The 19,052-nt window shown below is 40.2% G+C and overlaps 1 protein-coding gene across 2 annotated transcripts in view; it reads right to left on the bottom strand.

The window, feature by feature from the left end:
* LOC139753823 (protein FAM76A-like) overlaps positions 1 to 19,052 on the bottom strand; it is a 148,130-nt gene that overhangs the window by 60,465 nt on the left and 68,613 nt on the right. Inside the window, exon 5 of one of the 2 annotated variants that reach the window (XM_071670726.1) lies at positions 6,286 to 6,375. The exons of the other annotated variant lie outside the window; for it this stretch is intronic. Within the exon in view, the coding sequence (XP_071526827.1) occupies positions 6,286 to 6,375 (90 nt within the window). The remainder of the gene's footprint in view (positions 1 to 6,285; positions 6,376 to 19,052) is intronic. 2 annotated transcript variants of the gene reach the window in all.

Here is a 19,052-nt window from a genome sequence, read left to right as displayed (position 1 = left end):
CATGGAAAGTTCTGTGGGGACTGGATGTGGAAAGGAAGCTGTGGTTTCAGTGCATTATACATGACAGCTAGAGATTTAGTGTGAACGAATGTGGCCTTTGTTGTCTTTTCCTAGCGCTACCTCGCGCACATGCAGGGGAAGGGGGTTTTCATCTCATGTGTGGCAGGGTGGCGACGAGAATGAATAAGGGCAGACAGTATGAATTATGTACATGTGTATATATGTATATGTCTGTGTGTGTATATATATGCGTATACGTTGAGATGTATAGGTATGTATATGTGTGTGCGTGGACTTGTATGTAAATACATGTGTATGTGGATGGGTTGGGCCATTCTTTCGTCTGTTTCCTTGTGCTACCTCGCTAACGCGGGAGACAGCAACAAAGTATAATATAAATAAATAATAAATATATATATGGAAATGTATGTGGAAATAAAAAGAGAGTGGTCGAGAGAGCAGAAGAGGGTGTGTTGAAATACTTTGGACATATGGAGAGAATGAGTGAAGAAACATTGACAAAGACGACATATGTGTCAGAGGTGGAGGGAACAAGGAGAAGCAAGAGACCAAATTGGAGGTGGAAGGATGGAATGAAAAAGATCTTGAGTGATCAGGGCCTGAACATACATGAGGATGAGAGGCGTGCAAAGAATCGAGTGAAATGGAACAATGTGGAATACCAAGGTCGATGTGCTGTCAATAAACTGAACCAGGAAATGTGAAGTGCCTGGGGTAAACCATGGAAAGGTCTGTGGGGCCAGGATGTGGATAGGGAGCTATGGTTTTGGTGTATCACACATGCAAAAGGCATATAATAAGGTGGATAGATATGCTTTGTGGAAGGTTTTAAGAGTGTATGGTGTGGGAGGTAAGTTGCTGGTAGCAGTGAAAAGTTTTTACCAAAGATGTAAGGCATGTGTTCAAGTAGGAAGAGATGAAAGTGATTGGTTCCCAGTGAATGTTGGTCTGTGGCAGGGGTGTGTGATGCCTCCATGGTTGTTCAATTTGTTTATGGATGGGGTGGTTAGGGAGGTGAATGCAAGATATTTGGAAAGAGGAGCAAGTATGCAGTCTGTTGTGGATGAGAGGGCTTGGGAAGCAAGTCATTTGTTGTTCGCTGATGATACAGCGCTGATGGCTGATTCGGGTGAGAAACTGCAAAAGTTGGTGACCGAGCTTGGCAAAGTGTGATGTGAGGTGGTTTGATCGAGCAAGTTATGAAAGGGTAAGAGAGATGTGCGGTAATAAAAATAGTGTGGTTGATAGAGCAGAAGAGGATGTATTGAAATGGTTTGGCCACATGGAGAGAATGAGAGGAAAGATTGACAAAGAGGATATATGTGTCAGAGGTGGAGGAAATGAGGAAGAGTGGGAGACCAAATTGGAGGTGGAAGGATGGAGTGAAAAAGATTTTGAGCAATCTGGGCCAGAACATACAGGAGGGTGAAAGGCGTGCAAGGAATAGAGTGAACTGGAACGATGTGGTATACTGTGGTCAATAAGCTGTCAATGGATTGAACCAGGGCATGTCAAGCGTCTGGGGTAAACCACGTAAAGTTTTGTGGGGCCTAGATATGGAAAGGGAGCTGTGGTTTTGAAGCATTACACATGACAGCTAGAGACTGAGTGCGAACAAATGTGGCCTTAGTTGTCTTTTCATGGTGCTACCTTGTACACCCACAGGGTTAGGGGGTGCCGTTCCATGTGTGGCGGGGAGGTAAGATGCAGCTGAAGAGAATATCTCTAGGCAATATTCTCTAATATTTCAAGATTCTGGAAGGTATACAGCTCATGAAACCAATATATACTTTTTTTTAGTATGTAAGAGGGCCCCTGAGTGATTTATGCACTGGGCATTAAGTCTGAGTGAGCTTTAGAGTGTATGTTTCACAAATTCTACTCGAATGCCCAAGAATGCTGCCAACTTCAGAAAGTCAGTTTATCTTATTACTGTGCATTTTTAAGGATATCCAATTATCGAGAGACTGAATGGCTAACATGAGTGAAGTGAATAAGTGTAGGTAAGTTATACACTAAAACAGTGCAGCTGTGACTTAAAAAAGGAGAACACCTTTCAGGCAAACAAAAGGCTGCCCTCAATGTCAGTTAGCAATTGAAATTCACCCCATAACTGGGCCATTCTGTGCTAAAAAGCTTCATTACTTTACTAGTATTACCTTGGCAGGTTATCTAAGACCTTTAGCACACTGTGCTAAAAAAAAAAGAGAGAAGGCTGAGGTCTTCACACAAGGCAAACAAATTAGACACAAAAGCTAAGACAAACCTGCCAACAAACAGTAACAGAGCTAAGTAAAATGTCTTCTTTTTGTTCCAAATTATACTGCTATCTGGTATGGACTCAAATGGGGAATATATCAAGACTAGTCAGTAATAAGAAAACCCACACGGAAACAGGGAAAAATGAAAGAGGAACCTTCAGAAAATACAATCCTGGAGATGTTATGGGAAATTTTAAAAAAACAAGACCAGAAGTTAACACAACTACAGGAGGAATTAAAAGAAAATAATGAATCAATTTAAGGGTGTCATGAGATGAGATGGAAGGTGAAAGAATTAAATAATCAAGTAAAAGAGCATGAACACAGATTTTCATCCAGAGAAAGATCAAAGGGTGCATAACCAAAGAAAAGAAAAGAAAATGTCCAAAGAACAAGAAGGGTTAGAAGGGAATATTCTGTATATCTTAGAAAATGTTGAACTGGAGGTATTGTCTAAAACACAAGATATATAAACTAATGAAAACAGTCTAGTGGGAGGGGTAAGATCAGTTTCTGGGGCTAGTCAACATATTTTGAACATGATGAATGATGCAATGGAATAGGAACCTGGGGCTATTGTACCAAAGCCCAGGAGATTGATCAAAGTAGTAGATATTAATAATATGCCATCTTTAAAAAACAATCTGGAAAGTTTATGATTCAGCAGAAGGCAAGCTTAGAAAGTGCAGAACATACAGGATCAGTGCTTGTTAGCAAAAAGGGAGATTCCTGAGAAAGCCAGATACAAAGAGGCTGATGAAACAAAATTACTGGACTTAGTTATAAAGCTGGCGACAACAAGTTAGAGATTAATAAACCAGGTGGCTGAAAGACAAAAATCTTTAATCATTTCCAGGCCTGATGAAAAGTATACACCAGGTAGAAAGGTTAGGGAAATAAAGAAGAAATGCTCATAAAAAGATAACAGGAGGCTGTGTAATTGCCAGATGCAATTTCAGCAATAAAGTTAAAAATAAGAATGGGTGGTTATAATAAAAAAATAAGAGAATGTCCAATTATAGTGATGATTTCTTTAGAGTCATCTTGTCAGGAGGTACTGCAGTATGTAAAGAAACTTAAAGCAAAAAAGGATTCAGAAATGCATTCATCAAACATGACAAAGTAGGGGAGGAGAGGGATTAAAGGAAAAAATAAAGTCAGATGGCCAAAAATAATCAAGAGATGCCAAATGTGATTAAAAGGACAGAACACTTGTGCCAGAACAAAGTACTGATCAAGAATTTTAAGCAATGGAAATGTCACAGTGAGAGTTATGCATACAAATAGAAATGAATTAGTCAATGGTGAAGAGTTGGAACTTAAGGATCACATTAGGGAAAATGCAACTGATATTGTTGGAACTGTGGAAACAAAGCTAACTAAAGAGTAAGATAACACCTGTTCTGCCCAGAGAGATAAATGATCGTAAGGAGGGAAAGAAAAAGCAAAGGAGGGGGAGGTATGGCTTTCTTAAAAAAAGATAGCTGGCAGTTTCACAAAAAAATTAAGGATTTCTCATTCAGACAACATAAAATGCTAACAGTAACTGTAGGAAAGGAATGAATAGTGACATTAATATCATATAATCCTCCAAAGAAGTGTAAGAATCTAGAACAAATATACAATATAACAATGAAGGAACAATCAGGAAGGTACAGGAAGATGTAAAAATATGCAACTCTCAAAAATCATAAAAGTACTGATGATAAGGGATTTCAATCATAAAGAGATAGACTGGAGGAGTTTAAATTCTCATGGTGTTAGAAAGAAATGGGGACACGTTTTAAAGTGTACACAGCAAGATTTCCTATGTAAACATGTTAACAAACACTAAGATGGGAGGGTCTGATACACCAACATTTCTGGACATTATCTTTACACATACTAACTTGGATATCAAGAAAATTATATATGATACAGCAACTGGAAAAATGGATTATGTAACACTCAAGTGTGATAATGTGGCATATGAGGTAGTTAAAACAGTGAGGTGAAACAAAAACTAAAGAGGATACACTATCCTGAAAACTACACAGACCTCAAAGACTTCTACAGTTACACAGATTGGAACATGAAGTTCAGAAGCAATGGCACTGTGGTGAAAGGTTCTGTGAAACTTAAAATGAAAGGGTACCTCTTGCTTTAGAAAGTAAAAGAATGCTAAGAAGGTGGGAAGGAAGGCTTAAATAAAGATGTCAAATAGTAAACTTTCTTCTTTGTGGACATTAATCAATGTTCAAAGCATGAGAAAATCTAAATTTTCCATAACTTCATCAAGAACAGACTGTATTAAAAAGCAGCTAATCAGGCTACTGGATTCAGCAGGAAGAACTGTATTGGATGATGTAGATATATGAGGAAATAAAGAAAAAGTTTCAAAACTTTTTACAAAGAGGACACTATAGTACCAACAACAGTGAGACCAACTGTCTGCTAGCCAATATTAGAATAACTTTCATTTATGTTGATAATGACATGTTTAGCAAGTTGTTTATATCCTACATGAGGCCAACAAAAGAATCTGCCTAGCCAGTTTGGGCACTGCACCTGAAAAAGGACAAAGGGCTAATAAAAAAGGTCCAGAAGAAGGCAACATATCTGGACCTGAATTAATAGAGCTAAGTTACAGAGAAAGGCTAGAAGCCTTAAATATGTCCACCTTGGAAGACAGACGAATGCAAAAAAAGTGATGGGTCATCTGATCACAACCAGTAAGTTTTCAAAATATCAAAGATGTCAACAGAGACGTTCTTTGAAAGATGTAAAAATAGAGCAACCAAAGGACATAACACAAAATTAAGCTAGAAATCTTTTTCAAAAAATGTAAAGAAGTATTTCTATACTATTAGCAAGGTTAATGAATGGGAAAAAGAATCACTTAAAACATGGTTAACGATGAAAGCATAAATAAAGGTAAGAAGCAGTATGATAGTTGAAAATGTTCAAGGGATGGGGCCCCATGAATATAAAATGGTCCCTCCCCATACAGTACAAATAGGTCATTACACACACACACACACACACACACACACACACACACACAACACACACACACACACAACACACACACACACACACACACACACACAGAGCAGCCTAAATCATTTACTGATTAGCCCTCAGGGGAGGATGAACAGCTGGGTTGGATGTGGACTGACTGATGTGCCCATTTTTCAAAATCAGGCAAGTCTGTGCAAGAACTTAAGCTAGCAATCCTCACCACTACCCCACCAAAGCTCAATGTTTTTTAAATTCACTTTTCTAAGCAAGTTTTCAAACTTGGCAAACATGAACCCTTTATGTCCATTCTATTGTTCACCTATTCTAGACAAAGAATCTGTCATGACTGTTTGTACAAAATTTCTGTCATTCTCTAAACATAAAAACTGAGCATATATTGTCCTCTGAGTCAGAAAGAGTTTCACTGCATCTATCTTCAAAAAAATAAGTGATTGTGTTACTATCTCACCATTCTACAGCTCCCGAGGTTTGGACTTTTCTAACTGCAATATCTTTATGCTTATCACCAGAGGAAGATCCCACTAGGGTATGCTGAAGTACAGGAACCCTCCATTTTTTCTTAATCACAGTAAATGTGATAAGCTTTTCCCCCTTACTTGTGGTGGTGCTACACACCCCTTCAATGATGTTGAAGGCATGTATTTTGCTTATCAATACCTACAGCCAACATTCTCACAATATCTTCAGTAAAACTGTGGCATAATGAATCATTGAGACAGAATCCAAAAAACATTTAAGGAGACTTTTTTCAAATTTTCCACACATCTGTTATCATTAATGCAATCAATCTTTGATTTTACTTGCATAAACTGCTCCTCTTCATGAGGGTCCTTAATGGTCTGGCACTGAGATTCATTTAAAGGACATCAAATTCTTAGCCTATCATACGTAACGAATAAACGTGGCTAGCACTACACCTAACTAACTCTGATTCCCACATAGACCAGGTACCCATTTACAGCTGGGTGAAGTGGGGGCGCACCTTCCAAAGTGGGCGCAAGCGGGACTCGAACCCACAACCTCAGGCTTTGCAGTCGAGCACTCTAACCACTCAGCCACTGCGCACTCAGTTCTGGGAAAAAAATGAAAAAAAAAATCACTCCAGACCTAATATTATGAGAAACATATGCAATAATAAAATAGCGGACTCCTCGCATTCTACCATGATTGGTTTAGAATGAACTTGATAGCCTAGGAACTAAAACTCAGAATTTTCAAAAAATCAGATCTATTTCCACTATTTTAATCAATACTTGGAACTACCTTAACACTGAACAAAAAACAATGGAAAATATGTACACTCCTACATAAATAACAAACTAATCATTAACTCCAGGACCCCACTCAGGGCTTACAGTTTCAAGGCTGTGCTACAAACAGAAACAAGATATGATGGATTCCTTTGGAGTACAAAGTTCCTCAACAAGACTATATTCCCCTTCATCCACTGACAATAATACAACCTTAACTACAGCAGTATCCACCTGCAGAATGCAGGCAGAATCCAGTAACAATTCCTACATTATATTATATTTTTTTTTTATTATACTTTGTCGCTGTCTCCCGCGTTTGCGAGGTAGCGCAAGGAAACAGACGAAAGAAATGGCCCAACCCCCCCCCCCATACACATGTATATACATACGCCCACACACGCAAATATCCATACCTACACAGCTTTCCATGGTTTACCCCAGACGCTTCACATGCCTTGATTCAATCCACTGACAGCACGTCAACCCCGGTATACCACATCGCTCCAATTCACTCTATTCCTTGCCCTCCTTTCACCCTCCTGCATGTTCAGGCCCCGATCACACAAAATCTTTTTCACTCCATCTTTCCACCTCCAATTTGGTCTCCCTCTTCTCCTTGTTCCCTCCACCTCCGACACATATATCCTCTTGGTCAATCTTTCCTCACTCATCCTCTCCATATGCCCAAACCACTTCAAAACACCCTCTTCTGCTGAGTACATATACTAGTTACAATAGTTATCAACAAAGTATTTGACACTGTCCCTGACATATTCTCATATAAAAGATACTTGACAATACCTATCTATCAATATCTCTGACCTGCATTCCCTCTGAGAACTCCATTAAGGGGATGGCCATTGCAAGAGTTTCCACTTATCCCTGTCCTAACATGCCTCCCTCACATTTTGTGCATTCTTACCCCACTTCTCTCCCTCTAGTATTCTTCCACTCTACTTCCCCATATCACAGTTATCTTCTCTAAACAACTGTAATATCATACCATCATGCACTCTCCTTGTAAACTCCCTTGCATTCTTTCCACATGTCCAAACAGACCTCAAAGGATCATGTTCCACATACTCTACCACTCGACAATTCATTCCCTTTGCATTCCTTGCCAAAACAAGTTTCTCATACAACCCCTCTTTATTCACTTCATTTCACCCAGTCACACCAAATTAATCCTTTCTTAACTTTCATACTTACACCACTATCCTTCATCATTTTATTGAGGAATCCAATGACTCTGGTATCCCGCACTGCTCCCTCCCTTGTCTCTCCTTCCATATCACCAAACTCACCTGAGATAGCTCCCAAATACTTAAATTCTGTCATCTCTTCCAGTCTTTCTCCCTCATATCTATAATAAAGTTTAAAGCACTTTCTTCTCTTTCTATTGGGTTTTACAAAATCTATAATTTCCCTCTATTTCCTTTCAAACATCATTATTTTACTTTTACTCATATTTACCTACAAATACATAGGCTTACACACATCATCAAACACATTTACAACCTTCTGCATCTCCTCCACTATCAGCAAACAACACTGTATCATCTGCAAACAGGCTTGACCCCTCCATAAAAAAAAAAAATAAAAAAAATAATAATGTTTTGGCAACTTCAATGCTTGCTATCAAGCCAGAATAATTTGCAAGGGTTTCACCTCTAAAATCCTCAAGCTCTGTAATGGAATGCTCTAAGGAGCAGTTCTTTCTAAAACCCTCTTCAATCTTTTCCTTCGTGTTTCTATATGAATTCCCATTACCTCCAACAAATGACAGTTTGAGAGTCCTCTTATATGCACAGGACCAAAACGATCACACCACAGAACTATAAAAAAAGACAATACTGTAACATTCAATTAGAATACTGGCTCATTCAAAAAAAGGATGTCAACATCCCACAAAAATCCATTGTCTTCCTCTTAATCCCAAATAGACATAAATCAAACCTGCACCTTCCTATAACCCTCAATGATCAATCACTCCCATTTAAGAAAACTCCAACCATACTAGGTATCATGTACAATACAAAAAGGACATTCACTCCCCAAAAAACAACCACCAATAACAGGCCATAAACACACTAAATCCCCATAAAAAATACTAGAAACAGCTTGAATATAAAAATATACCCTTGGTATCCTCTACAAATACTTCATCTGCTCCACATTAATCTATGCCCCACCTGCCTGGTTAAAAAAAGAAAAAGGTGAACCACACATAACAGGGCACTCAGAACAATCACAGGTTGCCTAGCAAACACAATCATTCAACATCTGAACAATTCAATTAAAATATCTCCAATACATTCTCAATTCAACATGGTCAAGGCTCTGTTAGCTGAAACAGCACTAAGCCCTTACCAACCAAGACACTTCACAGCCAATAAATAGCCCCTAAGTAGATGTAAGATAGCTTTCCCCTGCTTCACATTTCAACATTCTACATTTACACATCCTCTTCCCCAACTTGTCAGTAACAAAACACATACACACCATAATGATTCAAAAACTAAAATAACTGCCCATCTAACCCAGTCTTCAATCTCACTCCACCAGATACAGACCCATCTGAAACTGCACTTCTCAGGCATGTAAGAATCATGCTTTCTTGTCTGTGTTCTGGAAACCAAACATCTTTCCAACATTTCAAAAACTGATTATACAAATAAAAATCCTCTGCCAAGCTTTAACTTCCACTGCAAAGACACAGAAAACATGAGCCTTATTTGTCCTGCACTCGGAAAAAAGTGGTTCTGCTACATTGACACAAACAGCATTCTGAACACTGCAGGAGCCCCAGAGAAAGGGATCCTGGGACTGGAAAGTAAGGCAGTAAATAAGTAAGTATGAACATATATATCAACCCCAGAACCCATTCTATGGGGTTCCAACCACAGTTGTGTCCATTCCCACTTATCTGAAACACTATACTTCCACCAAGTTATCTCCACACAAACTTACACTCCAACCAACCTGTCTCTCTCCCCTCCTAACCTTTTTAAGCTTACACTTGCCACAACTGACTCTCAACTTTCTCTTTTTACACTCTCCCAAACTAGATATTGCAGTTTCTTTCTTGAGTCTACGACCAAAGCCAAGGCAACAGCAAACAGCCAACTCATCTCACAGACCCCACCCCACACCCCTAAAAGGATGTTAGCCTGCCCCTCAACTCAAAACTGTCACATTTACCTCCTCATGATGACATTACACACCCTTGCTGCAGAACCAACTTCATTTGCAATCATTCACCCTCTTAATCTTTTCAAGAACATTTTTCAGTACCTTTCCTTCCACACCATATATTCATAATGCCTTCCACACAATATCTACGACCCTATCAGATGCTTTCTCCAGATCCATAACAGCCACACAAAAAATCCCTCTATTTTCTCTAAATAAATATTTCTTGAACACAATCTTCACAGCAAACATCTGATCCACACATCCTCTACCATTTCTGAAGAAACAAGGTTCCTTCCCAATCTGATGTTCTGAGCATACAACCAACCTCTTAGGCATTACTCTCCCATAAAACTTGACAGATATACCAGACAAACTTACACTTCTGTAACTCGAATATTCATTTTTGTCTCCTTTACCTTTATACAATGGCACAATACAAGCATCCCACTAATTCTTAAGCACCTCCCTTGAGCAATAAATTCAGTCTCCACATGGTCAGAGCAGAAAGAATACCATCATTGTATCACCTGCATGTCAGAAAGTGTGTGTGTGTGTGTGTGTGTGTGTGTGTGTGTGTGTGTGTGTGTGTGTGTGTGTGTGTGTGTGTGTGTGTCTGTCTGTCTGTCTGTCTGTGTTTGTGTGTGTGTGTGTGTGTGTGTGTGTGTGTGTGTGTGTGTGTGTGTGTGTGTGTGTGTGTGTGTGTGTGTGTATCCTCTCCAAAGCTGGGACGTCTGAATGTGCATGGATGTAACCAGGATGAGAAGTGAGAGATATTTAGTATGTCTGGGGAGAGAAACCTGGATGCTCTGACTTTGAGCAAAACGAGACCCAAAAGAAAAGGGGATGGATTGTTTGGGAAAATCTTATGGGCAATGTCTGGGATTAATGTGAAAGCAAAAGCAACAAGTGGAGTGGCAATCTTGCTGAAAGAGGAGCTGTCAAAATGTGTGAGTGTGTAAGGAAGTGAACCTAAGATTGATGTAGTGGTAATGAAAGTGGAATATGAGAGGAGGTGACAATTCATAAGAAACTAGTAATATGAGAGGGAATAACTATTAGTGCATATGAACCTGGTAAAAATAGGACTGAGGGAGAGAGGCAGGTGTTTGGGGGGATAATTGGGTTTATCAGCAATTCTGATGCGAGGGATCATGTAATACTGATGGGTGATCTGTAACCAGGAATGGGTGATGTCGCAATTAAGGGTATAATTAGGAGGCAAGGGATACCCAGTGTGAATGAAAATGGAAAACAGCTTGTGAAGTTGTGTGCTGGAAATGGACTGGTGACTGGAAGCCCTGGCTTAAAAAGAGGAAAAAACAAAGCATATGTGGGTGAGGGGAGTTAATGGTGAGTGAGCATTATTAGACTACGTACTAAATGATAGGCATGCTAAAGAGAGACTTCTGGATGTCAATGTGCTGAGAGGGGCTGCTGGTTGCCTGTCCAAGGCAAGAGTTAAAGTATGTAGAGACTTTACAAAAGAAGGGAATTATATGGATGGTAATAAGGTAATGCAAATAAGTGAACTTAGGAAAGAGACTCCCATGAAAAACCTGAAGAGACTCAGCAAAGAATAGTAAAAGGTGAAAGTAAGCATAAATACCAGACAGGGAAAGGAAAAAGAGGTATTTAGAAATGCAATGCTCGCAAGCATGAGAGAAGAGTGTGACATACTGAGGGTGGGATGTGGGCATGTGAGAAAAGGTAGTAAGTGGTGAGATGAGAAAGTTAGCTGTTGATCACAGAAACAAGAAAGTTGTATGGGCATAAACTACAGGGAAGGAGGGTAAGTGATTAGATGGTCAAGAGGAAGTGACATTAGATCAAGAGGAAGGTGCAGGGCTCAATGCGAGGGTAAATGAGAGCTGGGTTGAGAGAGTATAACCAACTCTATAATATGCTTTATCAAGATCCATAACTGCCACAAACAAATCCTCCTGTTTCTCTAAGTATTTCTCAAGCACACTTTCCAGAGCAAACAACTAATCCACACATCCTCCACCACTCCTGAAACCACATTGCTCCATGTTTATGCAGTGTTTCCAGCATTAGCAAGGTAGTGCCACTAACAGATGAAGAAAAAGGCCTCATTCATTCATAACCATTCTCTAGCTCTCATATGCAATGTCTCAAAAAACTTAACCCCCCTATCACAACCAGGCCCCACACAGACCTTTCCATGTGCATATGACTGCTACAATTCTTTCTATCCCATGAATACCTTTTATCTTCCTGAATGTTCAAGCCCTGGGCACTCATAATCATATTCACTCCACCCCTCCATTTCCAGTCTGGTCTCCCCATTCTCCTTGTCCAATCCACTTCTAACCTATTTACCATTTTTGTCAACCTCATCTCTCTTATTCTCTTCTAATGTCCAAACCATTTAAGCACACCCTCTTAAGCTCTCTCTCAACCACACTCTTCTCATTACCACACCTCCTGCTTACCCTATCATGACTTAATTGATCAACCCCCCTCATACCACATACAGTCTTAAAACATTTCATTTCCAACACATTCTACCTCTTCCATACATTCTCATCTACAGCCCATGCCTCACATCATACATCACTGGGATTACCATACCTCTGAACATACCAAGTTTCACACTCTTGAGTAGTAACCTCTCTTTCTACACAAAGATCAATTCTCCCAAAACATTCCCATCTCACCTATCCTATAACACTTGCCATAAACTACATTCCAGGTATCTAAATCTCTTCAATTCCCCCACATTTTTGCCACTCAAACTCACAACTCAACTAACCTGTCTCTCTACACTGCCAAACCAAACAACCTTGCTTTTATTCATAATTCCTCCAAACTTTCTCCTTAGACACACTTTCTCATACTCAGACACTAACTTTTGCAGTTCCTAACTCAAATTTGCCACCAGTTGCATCAACAAACATCCATCCTTCCACCTCCAATTTGGTCTCCTGCTTCTCCTTGTTCCCTCCACCTCTGACACACACACACACACAGAAGAGGTAGTAAAAGCTTTGTGGAAGATGAAAGCCGGCAAGGCAGAGGGTTTGGATGGTATTGCAGTGGAATTTATCAAAAAAGGGGGTGATTGTATTGTTGACTGGTTGGTAAGGTTATTTAATGTATGTATGACTCATGGTGAGGTGCCTGAGGATTGGCGGAATGCTTGCGTAGTGCCATTGTACAAAGGCAAAGGGGATAAAAGTGAGTTCTCAAACTACAGAGGTATAAGTTTGTTGAGTATTCCTGGGAAATTATATGGGAGGGTATTGACTGAGAGGGTGAAGGCATGTACAGAGCATCAGATTGGGGAAGAGCAGTGTGGTTTCCGAAGTGGTAGAGGATGTGTGGATCAGGTGTTTGCTTTGAAGAATGTATGTGAGAAATACTTAGAAAAGCAAATGGATTTGTATGTAGCATTTATGGATCTGGAGAAGGCATATGATAGAGTTGATAGAGATGCTCTGTGGAAGGTATTAAGAATATATGGTGTGGGACATAAGTTGTTAGAAGCAGTGAAAAGTTTTTATCAAGGATGTAAGGCATGTGTACGTGTAGGAAGAGAGGAAAGTGATTGGTTTTCACTGAATGTAGGTTTGCGGCAGGGGTGTGTGATGTCTCCATGGTTGTTTAATTTGTTTATGGATGGGGTTGTTAGGGAGGTGAATAAAAGAGTTTTGGAAAGAGGGGCAAGTGTGCAGTCTGTTGTGGATGAGAGAGCTTGGGAAGTGAGTCAGTTGTTGTTCGCTAATGATACAGCACTGGTGGCTGATTCATGTGAGAAACTGCAGAAGCTGTTAACTGAGTTTGGTAAAGTGTGTGAAAGATGAAAGCTGAGAGTAAATGTGAATAAGAGCAAGGCTATTAGGTACAGTAGGGTTAAGGGACAAGTAAATTGGGAGGTAAATTTGAAGAGAAAAATTGGAGGAAGTGAAGTGTTTTAGATATCTGAGAGTGGATTTGGCAGCGGATGGAACCATGGAAGCAGAAGTGAATCATAGGGTGGGGGAGGGGGCGAAAATTCTGGGAGCATTGAAGAATGTGAGGAAGTTGAGAACATTATCTCGGAAAGCAAAAATGGGTATGTTTGAAGGAATAGTGGTTCCAACAATGTTATATGGTTGCGAGGCATGGGTTATGGATACAGTTGCACGGAGGAGGGTGGGTGTGCTGGAAATGAGATGTTTGAGGACAATATGTGGTGTGAGGTGGTTTGATCGAGTAAGTAATAATAGGGTAAGAGAGATATGTGGTAATAAAAAGAGTGTGGTTGAGAGAGCAGAAGAGGGTGTTTTGAAATGGTTTGGTCACATAGAGAGAATGAGTGTGGAAAGACTGACCAAGAGGATATATGTGTTAGAGGTGGAGGGCACGAGGAGAAGTGGAAGACCAAATTGGAGGTGGAAAGATGGAGTGAAAAAGATTTTAAGTGATCGGGGCCTGAACATGCAGAAGGGTGAAAGGCATGCAAGGAATAGAGTGAATTGGAACGATGTGGTATACCGGGGTTGACATGCTGTCAATGGATGGAACCAGGGCATGTGAAGCATCTGGGGTAAACCATGGAAAGTTCTGAGGAGCCTGGATGTGGAAAGGGAGCTGTGGTTTCAGTGCATTATTACATGACAGCTAGAGACTGAGTGTGAACAATTGTGGCCTTTGTTGTCTTTTCCTAGCGCTACCTCGCGCACATGAGGGGGGGAGAGGGTTGTTATTTCATGTGTGTGGGGTGGCAATGGGAATGAATAAAGGCAGACAGTGTGAATTATGTATATATGTATATATCTGTGTGTGTATATATATGTATACGCTACGATGTATAGGTATGTATATTTGCGTGTGTGGACGTGTATGTATGTACATGTGTATGTGGGTGGGTTGGGCCATTCTTTCGTCTGTTTCCTTGCACTACCTTGCTAATGCGGGAGACAGCAACAAAGCAAAATAATAATAATAATAATATATATCTGAGCCTTCGAGGAGGATGAGCACTCCCCGCGTGACTCCTCCTTCTGTTTCCCCTTTTAGAAAGTTAAAATACAAGGAGGGGAAGGTTTCCAGCCACCCCCCCCATCCCCTTTAGTCGCCTTCTACGACGCGTGAGGAATGTGTGGGAAGTATTCTTTCTCCCCTATCCCCAGGGATAAAAGGCGTGCAGGGAATAGAGTGAATTGGAACGATGTGGTATACCGGGGTCGATGTGCTGTCAATGGATTGAACCCAGGCATGTGAAGCGTCTGGGGTAAACCATGGGAAGTTCTGTGGGGCCTGGATGTGGAAAGGGAGCTGTGGTTTCGGTGCATTATTAAATGACATCTAGAGACTGAATGTGAACAAATGTGGCCTTTATTGTCTTTTCCAAGCGCTACCTCGCACACATGAGGGGGAGGGGGTTTTTATTTCATGTGTGGCAGGGTGGCGATTGTCACTGTCTCCCGCATTAGCGAGGTAGCACAAGGAAACAGACGAAAGAATGGCCCAACCCAACCACATACACATGTCCACACACGCAAATATATATACCTATACATCTCAACGTATACATATATATACACACACAGACATATACATATATACACATGTACATAATTCATACTGTCTGCCTTTATTCATTCCCATCGCCACCCCACCAGACATGAAACAACAACCCCCTCCCCCCTCATGTGCGAGAGGTAGCGCTAGGAAAAGACAACAAAGGCCCCATTCATTCACACTCAGTCTCTAGCTGTCATGCAATAATGCACCGAAACCACAGCTCCCTTTCCACATCCAGGCCCCACACAACTTTCCATGGTTTACCCCAGACGCTTCACATGCCCTGGTTCCATCCACTGACAGCACGTCGACCCCGGTATACCACATCGTTCCAATTCACTCTATTCCTTGCACGCCTTTCACCCTCCTGCATGTTCAGGCCCCGATCACACAAAATCTTTTTCACTCCATCTTTCCACCTCCAATTTGGTCTCCCACTTCTCGTTCCCTCCACCTCTAACACATATGTCCTCTTGGTCAATCTTTCCTTACTCATTCTCTCCATGTGACCAAACCATTTCAAAACACCCTCTTCTGCTCTCTTAACGACACTCTTTTTATTAACACACATCTCTCTTACCCTGTTATTACTTACTCGATCAAACCACCTCACACCACATATTGTCCTCAAACATCTCATTTCCAGCACATCCACCCTCCTCTGCACAACTCAATATATAGCCCATGCCACGCAACCATATAACATTGTTGGAACTACTATTCCTTCAAAAGGATATATATATATACATATTTCATTTATTTCTTATTTCATTTTGCTCTGTCACTGTCTCCCACGTTAGCGAGGTAGCGCAAGGAAACAGACAGACATGTCAGAGATTTTAGCCATTCCCAGTACTTTAGTTCCTTTACCACTTAATAAGGGCTGTGAAAGATCTCTGAACATTTGCTTCATCAGTGGGGGTTGAACTGGTATGATGAAAGTTGATTTTCTTTAATGTGTGCCAGAGTTCGTTGCTGTGGGTCTTGTGATTCACTGTGTTGAAGGAGTGCCAATTTTAGTTTTTCTTTCTATGGTTGGATTATTGATGGTTTTGTTTAGAGTTTGAATTTGTTCTCTGATTTCTATTGATGGAGACTTTTCTATTTAAAAATCTGGACTGTATTTCTTTTGTGCTCTTGTAGTGTAAACTTTTGCTGGTGTGGTTGGAGATGTTGATGAAGTGTGAGGCTGCATGATCTAGGGAAGAGAAATCATTTATAATGAAGTTGTGGTTCTTTGCTGCTCTGCACTACATGAACGTTGGCCAGTCTACTTTCTTTGTAGTTTACATTTTTGTAGTTGTATATGGGTGTGTATGTATATGTGTATATGATGATATGTAAACGTATAAGTATGTATATGTACATATATGGGCATGTATGTATATGTTGTGTGTATGTAAGTGGATGGGTCTTTCTTCTCCGGTTTCCTGGCACTACCTCGCTTATGCAGGAGACAGCGATCAAGTAAAATGAATAACTAAATATACCGATGGGGTGGGCTAAATGGAGTGTTATCAGCATGATCAGTGGTCAGAGGTTCTTGTGGCATTTTCCAGAGGGTCCTTATTGGTAATGCTGATGAGCAGTATGTTTGTAGCACAAACCAGAAGGCCTTGATCACAATATTGATTCACCTGCCCATGTCAACTCACCTACCATAAAATAAAGGCCATAGTAGATACCTTTGGAGACCACAAAAAAAGGAACTATCTAACCAGTAAAAGAGGAGTAGAGTTCTGAGAACTTTTAAAATGTATGAAGCACATTGTTCTGGGCACTTGTTCCCTCTCTATCCCTCCAGCAGACTATCAACATCATACATGCCAAAGAAACTACTTAGAAGCACTTGCTCTTTCAAAGCTGAAGTCCTGCTGTGTGCTAATACCATATCTTACCTTACATTTACCTTATGATGTTTTTGGAGGTCATCTGTCCCCACAAATCAGGCTCAATCCAAACTGCTGAGTTGAGTCGCTGGTCAACCAGGCTGTTTGAGGCTACGACTCACAAGCCTATGTAACCACCACAGTCTGGCTGGTCTGGTGTATTGTAGAGATTTATCCAGGGCCTTCTTAACAATATGACAAATCGATGACGAAGCTCTCATCACACAAAGCACTTACATAGACGAACCAATGACGAATACATTGTCACAGCCTTCAAAAATTCACATGAAATCCATTTATATATCAATCGCTTTTTTATGAAGGTTTAAAAAACATGTGAGATATTTCCTTAAGCATAACAAATAGTGTCATCTCCCTCTCAGGTAAGTAGTAGGAAGTCACTGACTAGGCAGTATGTTACCAGTAATACCCAACTAGGGATCAAGTGGGATAGTGATGGATGCATGGCAAGCCAGCATTTCAGCAGCTGTTAAGTGTCACTCCTTTGGCCTAGGTAGTTGTCATTTTTTTCCGCCTCATCCACACATGGGCTACTGGCTTTCAATCTACAAACATGCAGTCTCTCTCTTTTGTATATAGCAAATGACAAACACATACGTCAAACAACTCATATGTCACTACTCTGTATTTTCCTGTGCTGTATCTTATGTGCTTGCCCTGCCTCAAAGCAAAATGTCAAAATCAGTACTTGTAAGTAAGTGCTCTCTCTCTCTTTCTTCAGGACTAGATGGAATCTGGGTCATATTCCCCAAAAAAGATAAAAACCAGCATCAACAAAAGCAATGATATTGCTATATTACTAAGGAAATGTCAGAATGAAAGCAAAATTAAAGACATTCACAAATTGGCTTATGTAACACTAATACACAAAGGAGAATCCAAGGTACACAAAGGAGGATCCAAGATAATACCTAAACAATGCAGATCTATTAGTTTGACTTAGCATGCTATAAAAGTTTTTGAAAGGGTGATAAAAATAACATGTAATTTATTTATTCTCACTTACAATTACACCAAGACCAATTCTTATGAAGGAGTCCTAGTGCACCTAGGACTTTAAAGGCTCCTGTAGCCCAAGGATACACTACTTATGGTAGCAGGAAAATGCAGAAGCCTTTGGATTGAAAAGTTCTTTGATGAGACTGTACTGCAAACAATATAGCCTCACCAACAATAACTTTCCATGCAGCCCCAAGCAGGCACAATGCAGTGCAACCATAACATATATCAAACCATCTAATCACAAACAGCTTCATAAACAAAAGCTAAAATGGATTCCTGAGAATTTTTCTTTTTAGCCCATTAAAATTATATATGTGAAAGTTTAATGCAAAGAAAAGGATGGACACTACAGTTCTTGACTTTGCAAAAGCACTTGACAAATAATCCACAGTATTTTGCAAGAGAAAAGAGCAACACAAAACATTAATAGTAATACAGGAAGATGCATTAAAAGGTTTCTGAGACAAAGTTCAAAGTGATAGCAAAAGTAACAACCATGTCTAAGAAAGATGTCCTTATCTGGGGTACCACAGGGAACAGTGTTAGCATCAGCACTCCTCAAAATAATGATGTCAGAATTTGACAGCAAAGTACAGGAAAGCATAGTAAGGAGATTTGCTATTGACACCAGAGTAAGCAAAATGATTGGATCATAAACTGATCAAAAGGAAATCCAAAATGACCATGACACCGTTTACAAACAAGCAAAAGTAAACAGATGGAATTTAACAATGTAAGGCATGTGTACGTGTAGGAAGAGAGGAAAGTGATTGGTTCTCAGTGAATGTAGGTATGCGGCAGGGGTGTGTGATGTCTCCATGGTTGTTTAATTTGTTTATGGATGGGGTTGTTAGGGAGGT

The sequence above is a fragment of the Panulirus ornatus genome, chromosome 15 (assembly GCF_036320965.1).
Source record: "Panulirus ornatus isolate Po-2019 chromosome 15, ASM3632096v1, whole genome shotgun sequence".
In the NCBI taxonomy this organism is placed as follows: Eukaryota; Metazoa; Arthropoda; class Malacostraca; order Decapoda; family Palinuridae; genus Panulirus; species Panulirus ornatus.
The sequence above is the reverse complement of the archived record's forward strand: the minus strand, read 5'-3'. Positions and strand labels throughout refer to the sequence as shown.